General features: G+C 62.6%; 1 protein-coding gene across 1 annotated transcript; it reads right to left on the bottom strand.

Moving 5' to 3' along the window:
* Positions 1 to 1274: 1274 nt before the first annotated feature.
* Positions 1275 to 8482, bottom strand: LOC112651731 (neuropeptide Y receptor type 4-2). Its single transcript, XM_025435059.3, has 2 exons — positions 8438 to 8482; positions 1275 to 4785 (listed from the first exon to the last, which is right to left on the bottom strand). Exon 2 carries the CDS (start codon positions 4743 to 4745, stop codon positions 3618 to 3620), a length of 1128 nt encoding a protein of 375 aa, XP_025290844.1. The 5' UTR covers positions 4746 to 4785; positions 8438 to 8482; the 3' UTR covers positions 1275 to 3617.
* Between the last annotated feature and the right edge of the window lie 936 nt (positions 8483 to 9418).

Below are 9418 nucleotides of genomic sequence, written 5' to 3'. Positions count from 1 at the left end.
AAGATCAGACAAGCCTTTGGGGGAGCTCTGGGCAAAGGAGAGGCCAGAAGTGAGGATGCTGGACGCTCAGGAGGGGAGCGGGCACAGGGTCGCGAACAGCAGAGGTCTGCTCTTTCATGGCGACCCCTCAACAGCGGCCGGGCTACAGCAAAACAGGCACAAGCCGCTGAGCACAAACCATTCCAGCCTCTTTGGAAGTCAGTTTCACAGTACGCGTCAGGAGCCTTGAAAAATGTCCACGGCCTTTGACCCAGTAATTCCACTCCACTTCTCCTCTTCTAGGGAAATAATTCCAAATACAGGAAAAGTTCTCTGCGGGCGCCTGGCTGGCTCGTCAGTAGAGCATGTGACTCTTGATCTCCAGGTCACGAGCTCAAGCCCCACACTGGGTGTGGAACCAACTTAGAATATTTTTTAAAAATAATAAATCAGAAAAAAGTGGTCTTGCATAGAAGCTCATCACGCAGCTACACATAATAGGTCTAGAAACATCTCCATTCGCCACAACAGATGATGATCATGGATGTAGGATGGGTCTAGTCATTGGACTATACACTCTATGAGAATAGGGACAGGGTCTGTCTTATTTACCTCTGTATCTCTAGCACCTACCATGTGACATATCTGTTGAATGAATGAAAATTCTTACAAGGTTAAGCAAAAGAAAATATTAAAATATATCTCAATATCATGCATAAATACGCACACACTTACAGTAGGAGTTCAACCATGTTTTTCCAATAAAACTAACACTATATATACAAAAACTAAAGAAATAACTCACAAAATGTAAACAATGAGTGTCACTGGGTAGCAGGACACGATTTCCCTTTTTCTATTTTGTTATTGCATGTTTTGGGGTATGTTTAAGAATGAACGTGATTAACTTTATAATGGGGGAAAAAACGAGCCAATGTCATTCCTGGAAAAAGGCAGGGCAGGAGTGAGGCAGGATTTATGCTCCCACCTCCAGGTTCCATAATGCTTTGCTCCAAGGGTCCCCAGGGGGTCTCTGTGGGTGGGTGGCTCCAGCCCGAGCCCCAGGGCTCCGGGGAAGATGGGCTGCTCCCATCACAGGACCAGGGACAGGGACGCGCCCGTCAGCTGGGAGCCAGGAGCCTTATTGCCCCGAGGGAGGTAGCAGCTTTACTGGCACATTTGCTAAATCCTTAATCTGCTCTCAAAAATGACACACAGCATCGTGGAAGACCGCTGGTGACAGTTTTCAGTGAAATCTGAGGGCACATTCACTAAGGACGTAACTGCACAGCCTGGTCATTCAGCAAATATTTATTGAAGGAATGAGAAGGTGTCACAAGAATTACGTCCGCATGCAGATGGAGAAGAGACAAACAAGCGCGGCCAACGAGCCACCTCTTCGGCAGCACCACCGCAAGCCCATCTCCAGAGCTAGGGCTCCCAGGGCGCTCGTCGAGATCCCACCGTGGATGGAGCAGAGCTTCTCACCCTCAAACATGTGCACCGCTGACTTGGAGATATTAATCACCTGAGGATTCTGGCCGCACAGGCCTCACGTGGGAACCGAGATCCTGAATGGCCACAAGCGCCGGGTGATGCTGAGGCTGCTGGTCTGCTGAGCATAGTTTGAGCAACAAAGTCCTAGGGGGCCGGGGAACCAGACAACTCCAAGGGCCATGAGGACCTGGGAGTGCAAAAAACCATCCGGGCAGGTTGTGCCAACCCGAGCAAGGCGAGGGGAGCACAGAAGATGCTCAACAAAGTTTTCACCAACTACCCCAAGTCCTAATGCCAGATGCCCAGCCCGGTTCCCCTGTCCTCAAGCACATAGGCACCCTAAAGCATCCTTATCCCCAAGCACCCCCACTGCAATAGGCAATGAGACAACGACTCCAGACAATGGCACAGGCTCTGCAGGGGCCTGAAGCCCCCAAATTCTTTGGGAGGCCTGGCGAACGACATCTTGCCGGGATGAGCCCAGGGCCTGGGCTTGGCTGGCAGGGGCTTACAGGGAGCAGCCAGCAGCAGATGGCACCAGAGGACAACCACAAGCTGCGCCCAATAGGCTGGCTCAAAACCTATCCCAAAAGCCAGGGTAAAGGTCAACAGAGGGACGGAATGAGAGATGTGAGCAAAGGCTGGGGTGAAACAAACAGCTCCGGGAAGGGAGCTAGTGGCTCTAAGAGCACTGGTCTTGGGTGTCGGCTACACGAGGTCTTGGTCAGCCTCAGAGTGAGACTCCTCCAGGCCCCCAGGCCACAGTGGGTCTAGCCACTGCCGCTGTGCCAGAGCATGGGTGGGTCTGCGGGGCAGGAGCCAGCCCGGGACCCGCCACAAGTGGCCCAGACACGATCCTGGCCTGCCTGACGGGTCTGCACGATGACAAGTCCTCAGATCTGGCCCAGCAGCGAGGACTGGGGCATGACCTCCATGGGGGAGACAGTCATGGTCAGTGTAGCCCTTCCTCCATTGCCCCCAGTGGGCTGGAGGAAGGGGGACCCCTACTCCTTTCAGCCAGCATCCCATTAAGCCACACTAAGGAACCCCTGGCCCCTACCCCTACGGAAGGCTTGGTGAGGCTTTGGGACGACCGTGCACATCGCCCAGAGCAAATCAGCTTAGCGGTCAGAGAGTGCAATGAAGGAGGCCGGGGTCCCAGCCTTGAGCGCTGTCGGCCTGGCAGTGGTCAACGCTGTGGAGGGTCACAGAGTCCCGGGCTTGCGGCCTTGTCAAGAGAAGTCCTGTCGGCCGGGAAGGGCAGGTCAGAGAGCCCTGCCCGTGCTGGACCGGGCCGCCACGCACCTGTGCTCAGCTGAGCACTCGGCGGGGGCGCATGTGCCACGTTCACCGGCAGGGGCCCTGTCCCTGCAGCAGGGCCTGTCCTCGGGATGGAGCACAAGTTCTGTGACAGTGCAGATGCCCCCCAGGGTGCCTATCAAGGGGAGATACGTGTAGGCCCGTTTCCACATATGGTGGCAGAGGCCGTGAAAGAGAAAGGTGGAGGGAGTGTGAATCCTGGAATCCTGCTGCCCGGGGCCGACTTTCCCCTGTAGAGGAGCGTGAGGACCCAAGGTGACCGGGGTCCATGCTCTGCCTCGGGATGTGCCTATCACGGAACAGTAATGCCTCTATCTTGTCGTCAGAGACGTCCTCACCGCCTACGAAGCCTGCCCACCAGCATCACCTCTCCCGGAGGAGAGGGGTTGACCGAGGTCCAGAGCTGTGACCCCATGGGCTCCTTCCCTCGCCCCACAGGGACCTCACAGACCAGGGACCTGGCAGAGGCGAACCCCTTGTGTCCCCAGGCTGAGCGTCTGTTTGTCAGTTAGAATGAAGTCTGCCGCTACGCGCAGAGCATCTCTGGCCTGGCACCTGCGCAGGCTGTAAGGCCTACTGCGACCTGCGGAATGCGACTCGGAATTCTCCCAGGAACAGACGGCTGGACCATCTGAATGGCAGGCTTCACAACGCAAATGGTTGCAAAACCCTTGCTGGCCCCTCCGGGCTCCAGAAAGCCAGGAATAATGGAATGCCGCCAGAATGCCAGAAGCGGTGCCGGTAAGGATGCGACCGGCCCACGTAGCTGGGTGCAGAGGCTCGGCGACGGATACGGCAGGGAGAGGCCCCGGCCCCGTTGGCTAAATGGGGTTAGACCTGCCACTGAGCCTCAGAGACCCTTTGGAGACCTCCGTGTGCACCGTGGACAGGGGCATGTGCTCGGATTCATCCACGGGGGCACTCTGTTGACACGTCAGCACCAGGGCCTTGACCTCCTTCTTGAAGTTGGTGTTAAGAAAGCCGTAGATGAAAGGGTTGACGCAGGTTGAGGCCATGGCAAGCAGATGACACACCAGGAAGATGAGGTTGCCATAGCAGATGGGGATGGCCTCGTGGTACCAGTCCTCCAGGCTGTTGAACACATGCAGGGGCAGCCAGAGCACGGCGAAGGCAACCACCATGGCCACAAGGATCCCGTTGATCCGCTTCATCTGCCAAGCCCGCGAGCTGTAGGTGCCCTTGCGGAATACCCGCTTCCGCTTCCGCAGGTGCCGGTAGACACGCGCGTAGCAGACCAGGATGAAGGCCAACGGCACGCAGTACTGGAAGAGCAGCAGCGAGGTGGTGTAGACGATGCGGTGGTGGTGCCGCGGCCACGACTCCGTACAAACCAGCTTGTCTGCCAGAAACTCCACGGCCTTGGAGTGGTTCCTGTGAAAGACATTCTCAAGGACGCTGTTGACCAGGAAGGGCAGGGAGAGCAAGCAGGCGGTGAGCCAGATGACCGCAATCCCCAGGTAGGCCTGGGAGATGCTGGGCTTCCAGCCGGTCGGGTTGATGATGAGCTGATGCCTCTCCAGGGCCACGAGCACAAGTGAGAGGATGGAGACCGTCACCGACATACACTGGATGAATGCCGACACCTTGCAAAGGGCCTCGCCGAACACCCAGTAGTCCATGATGGTGTATACGGCCGTGAGCGGCTGGCAGATGAGGCACATGAGGAAGTCGGAGAAAGCCAGGTTGGCGATGAGCAGGCTGGTCACGTTGGCTTTCTCCTTCTGCCTGATGGTCACACATATCAGGCAGAGGTTGCCCAGGACGCCCACGACGGTCTCGATGCTGTACGAGGTGACAATGAAGACCATCAGGTCCACAGAATCCTGGCAGTGGTCGGAGAAGTTGTAGGGAACGCCCCTCAATTTGCTCCTGTTCTGACCCTGCGGGGATCCTGGGAGCAGCAAGGCCAGGAAGTGAGAGATGTTCATGGTGCACGAGAGAAGATTCCAGAAGGGTCAGTGACGATGCCTACAAAGCAAACAAATGGTATTCAGGGATCGCGCCTCCTACCAGAATCCAGAGAGAAGCGGGGGCCAGGTAGAGAGGCTCATGGCTGCTGCTGTCCCCCAGCTGCTGGGACCTGGAGACCCCGAGGCTCAGACGTGTCAAGCCACTTGCCCACAGTCACACAGCTAATGGGGAACAGGGCTCGGCGGCAAACCCGGGTCTGACGCCACGATTTGTCATACGAGTGCCCTCCGACCTCAGGCTTCCGAGCTGTTTAATGACAAGGAATCTAGAGTTTCATGTGCCGAGTACCGGGCAGCAATCCTCTGGTCACATCTGATCTACACCAAGACGGCAGCAGGTGCCACCGCGGGCTCGCGTCTTTCTGCAGCACCGCCGGCCCTTCGGGGTAAAACCCAACCTCAGAGCTCGACACCCCCTGGTCCTAGGCCCAACCTGGCTGCCAGCCTTGTTTCTCAGGGGCACACAGCAAAGGGAAGGCCGTCAGGTGTGCAAAGACCGGGTTGCGGGCACGCCGGCCCTCCCCTGCCCGTGCCTGCCCGTCAAGCCCATCTGTGACCCCACACGCGTCCCTCATGATCAAGGGCCGATTTCAAAGCACTGGGGCTTGGGGGGCACCAGGCGGGAAAGCCACGGTGGGGACCAGGACGGAGCCCAGTGGCCAGTGGGCCCCTGCACGTGCCTGCACAGGCTGGGGGCCCCCAGGGGGAGCCCCACAAGCCCCCAGCCCGGAAAGGCCCTGTGTGTACAAGGGCCGAGGACTTCCAGGAGTGCACCCCAGGGGCCAGGTGGCATGGACCCGAATCCAAGAGCCCTGGGTCCGCAGGAAAGCTGCATTTCTGGTACAGGACCTGCTGGGAGGACACAGGACCCTGGGGCGGCACCTGAGCAGAACCAGGGCGGGAACAGGTAAGACTTAGATGCCACCAGCGCCTGGGAGGGCCGTCACCATCCAGCCCGACTCTACCGTGGGGACTTACGGGGTCAGGGTCACCAATGGTCAGAGTGAGGGCGCCTGGGGGCTCCGTGGCGGAGCCTCTGCCCCTGGCTCAGGGTGTGAACCCAGGATCCTGGGATCGAGCCCCACGTCCCGCTCCTGCTCAGCAGCGAGTCTGCTTGAGATTCTCTGTCCCTCTCCTTCTGCACCTCCCCATGCTCGTGCCAGCTCTCCCGGGAAGGGAAGGGGATGGAAGGGAAGGGAAGATGAAATGGTTGGAGTGGGAGCACACGGGGGCGAGGAGTGGGCCACCTGCTGCTGGGCTCTTTCCCTCAAGAGCAGGTGCAGGCCCGTGTCCCCGGGATCAGAACAGTATCTTTTGTTGCACAGGGAGAGCCGCCCTTGGCATCTGGGGCAACAGCAGAGAGACCTCTCGGATCCCGGGGAGGCTGCAGGCCGTGAGCTTGTCCTGGGTTCAAATTCTGGCTTCGGCAAAGTCACTAAGCCTCTGTCCCCTGGCAAAGTCACTAAGCCTCTGTCCCCTCGTCCCCTCGGCTGTGGGAGGGGCCGGGGAAGTGATTCTTATCCCACAGGATGGCCTGGTTCCCTCCTGGGTCAGGGGAGGAAGCGGGCAGAGAGGGTCTGAGCGCAGGCCCTGGAGCTCTCCCTCCCCTCTACCCTTTCAGGTTCAGTCTCCATCTTAGTCCCTTGGACGAATCGCACAACTGGACAGACCAGGTCCGGTTCAGGAGCTCTCCGTGCCACCCCCCGGGGAGCCGAGCTACCCACGCGGCAACAAGACCAGCCTGGCACAGCGGAGGGGCTCGTGGGACGTCAGCTCCCTTCTGTCCCGCCGCAGCCCACCCACCCCAGCTGCAGGATCCCGCGCACTTCCCCAGGAGGAGCGCCCGGCTCCGGCTCTCACCCAGAGCCTCCTCAGGCGGTCGTACGGGAGGGCACAGAGTGGGCACCAGGCACCTACTCCAATCCTCTGGCCCGTGCCCAGCCTCACAAGGGCACCAGCCCCGCTGCGGCGCCCTCCGCCCGGCCCTGGCACAGTACCCCCTCCCCCAGGGCTGCCAAGGCCATGCTCCCACCGCTTGCATCTCTGCGCTGAAGACCATGCTGTCCACAGGCCCGCGGCCAGCCTGTGAGGCACCGTGCCAGGCCCCACGCTGCCCTCACTCACTGCCCCGTCTGTAGGTGAGGCCCCAGGACGCTGGGGGGTCCAGGGGCGCTAAGGAGAGGGCAGTGGCCGCCAGCCTGCAGACGGGCAGACGAGACTCTGTTTGGAGTCTGGTCCCTGGACGTCCCGGGAGATGCATGTGGGGACGGTGCAGCCAGAGGCGCAGGGAGGGGACTGGACGCGCAGGCCGGGGAGGGCACGCAGGAGCCGAGTCTTGGAAGACAGAGGGTGGCCTCACCCCGGGGAACAGAAGGGACAGCAGCCTTCACTGCGCTCTGGGCGCCTGATGCCCCAGCGAGCACCGATCCAAGCACACCCTCGGGGAGGGCGACACCCAGTTAGAGCGAGGACCTTGAGGTCCCACAGCTAGTGGGAGCCCCACAGCCTGACTCTGAGGTCCCGCCCTGGGCCCTGCCACACGGGTGCTGAGAGGGGAAGCGGAGGCAGGACACAAGCTGACGTGTGGGGGCAGGGGCAGGTGGCAGATGAGTCCCCAAGGTCCCTGCCAAAGCCTGACGGAGCCCAGGGGTCCAGGGGGTGCCCAGGGGCACTGGCAGGTGGCTCAGGTCCCCTGGGGACCCTGTCGTCGGCCAGGTGGAGTGCTCTGCCCTGTGGTCCCAGTTTGCCGGCTCAGAACCCCACCTCCCAGCAGCTCCCGGAGCCTCCTCCGCAGGCCCTCGGCCTCCCCAGGCAGGCCTGGGCTCCGGGTCCCTAACACAGTGACACTCGTACAGTCGCCTCCTGGAACCTCGGAGGCTCCCCAGGCTCCCGGGCAGCAGCAGAGCGAGGGCCCCCAGGAGGAGGCCCGAGACTGCCACTGCCATGGAGCTAGAGATGCCCGTGCAGGCAGGTCCCTCCTGGCCCGGGGAGGTCACATCCCTGAGCTGGGGCCAGAGGCCACAGAGACCACCCCCTGCCCCCCTCACACCGAGACCCCGCTCCCCACGCACCCTGAGATGCCCCGTGAGGCCTCCTGGTGCTACCCTGACTCTGCATGTGCTGATAGCTGTGGGGACCCGTGGGGCCCCTGAGCCCTGGTGCGACCCCGCGGCCTGGCCCCCACCGTCCCAGGGAGACCAAGGACCATGACACATCAGAGCAACCGGCCAGGGGAGCTGCTGGGAAGGGCTGTCAGGACTGGGGCGCCCCCTCCCACCACCCCTCCCCTCCCGCCCCGTCCCTCCCCAGGTCCCAGGGCTCTGCAACCGGCGGCCACGAGGCTCCGCGCCCCCATACCCGCCCCGCCCCGCCCCTCCCCAGGCCCCGGGCTCCGACCACCCCGGCCCGCTCCCCCGCCCCTCCCCTCCCCTCCCCTCCCCTCCCCAGGTCCCAGGGCTCCGCGACCCCGGGCCACGAGGCTCTGCGCCCCCATACCCGCCCCGCCCCTCCCCAGGCCCCGCGCTCCGATCACCTCGTCCCTCCCCTCCCCTCCCCGCGCCCCCACCACCCCGTCCCTCCTCTCCCCTCCCCTCCCCCTCCCCGCGCCCCCGCCACCCCGGCCCCCGCCCGGCACCCAGGGGCCCGCCTACCCGCTCCGCCGCCGGCGCCCTCTGCGCAGCCCCGCCGCCCCCGCCGCCTCCGCCCGCCCCGCCTCCGCCTCCGTCCCCGCCCGCGCCGCCCCGGGACGCCCGGCCCCCACCCCGAGCTCCGGCCCCGCTCGCCGGCTCCCCGCCCCCCGCCCCGGACCCCGCAGGGCGCCCCCGGGACTGCGCTGCTCCCGCCTGGGCCTCGGCGTCCCCCTCCATGAAATGGGCGGCTCGTGAGCTCGTGGCGGGATGCGCTGTGGGCCTCGCGGCGCCTCGGGTCCCGGTCCCGGGAGGGAAGGCAAACGGGGGAAGAAAGTGAGTCCCGAGGAGTGAGATGCTGCGGGGACAGGTGAGCTCCAGGTGCCCCCTGCGCCCCCGTGACCCCCGGGCTGCCACTCGCTGGGGAAGGGGCCTGGAGCTGCAGGGGCAGCTGCGGTTTATGGCATCTGCGGCTCTATCCTCTCGCCTTATCTGATCATCACAGCAGCTCCCAGGGGAAGGCATTTTTCCTCCTTCACTGAAGAAGCCGAGAGACTCCAAGATTGAGCCACTGCCCCGAGGTGGCTGCCGAGCAGCCCTGGGTGGCCTGCAGGCCCGAGCCTCTGCTCCCAGGGCCCTGGGGACCCTCTGCTGTGGAGCACGTCCGCAGCTTCCCAGGCTCCGCGGCAGAGGCAGGTGGCACCCGAACTGCTTGTGTCCCCATTCCCCGCCCCCAGGGCCCCAGGAGCTCCTCTGCCCCCAAGGCCCAAGCACGGGTCCGCGGGTCCACGCACAAAGGCAGCATCTGACCAGGGAGGAAGGCCACGCAGTTAACCTTGATCAGAACTGTGGCTTCCTGGAGCCTAGAGTGGACAATGTCTTCTGTCCGGAAGCCGCTCTGCCACCGGGGGCTCTACCAACACCTGTTGTCCGCTCGCCACCTCCTCGTGGGGCAGCTGTGCTGCCTCGGGGCCTGGCTGCTGGGCCCTTCCGGGAGGTCGCCAC

This window comes from Canis lupus, chromosome 4 (genome assembly GCF_003254725.2).
Source record: "Canis lupus dingo isolate Sandy chromosome 4, ASM325472v2, whole genome shotgun sequence".
In the NCBI taxonomy this organism is placed as follows: Eukaryota; Metazoa; Chordata; class Mammalia; order Carnivora; family Canidae; genus Canis; species Canis lupus.
Note: the sequence above shows the minus strand (reverse complement) of the source record. Positions and strands in the feature narration are given on the sequence as shown.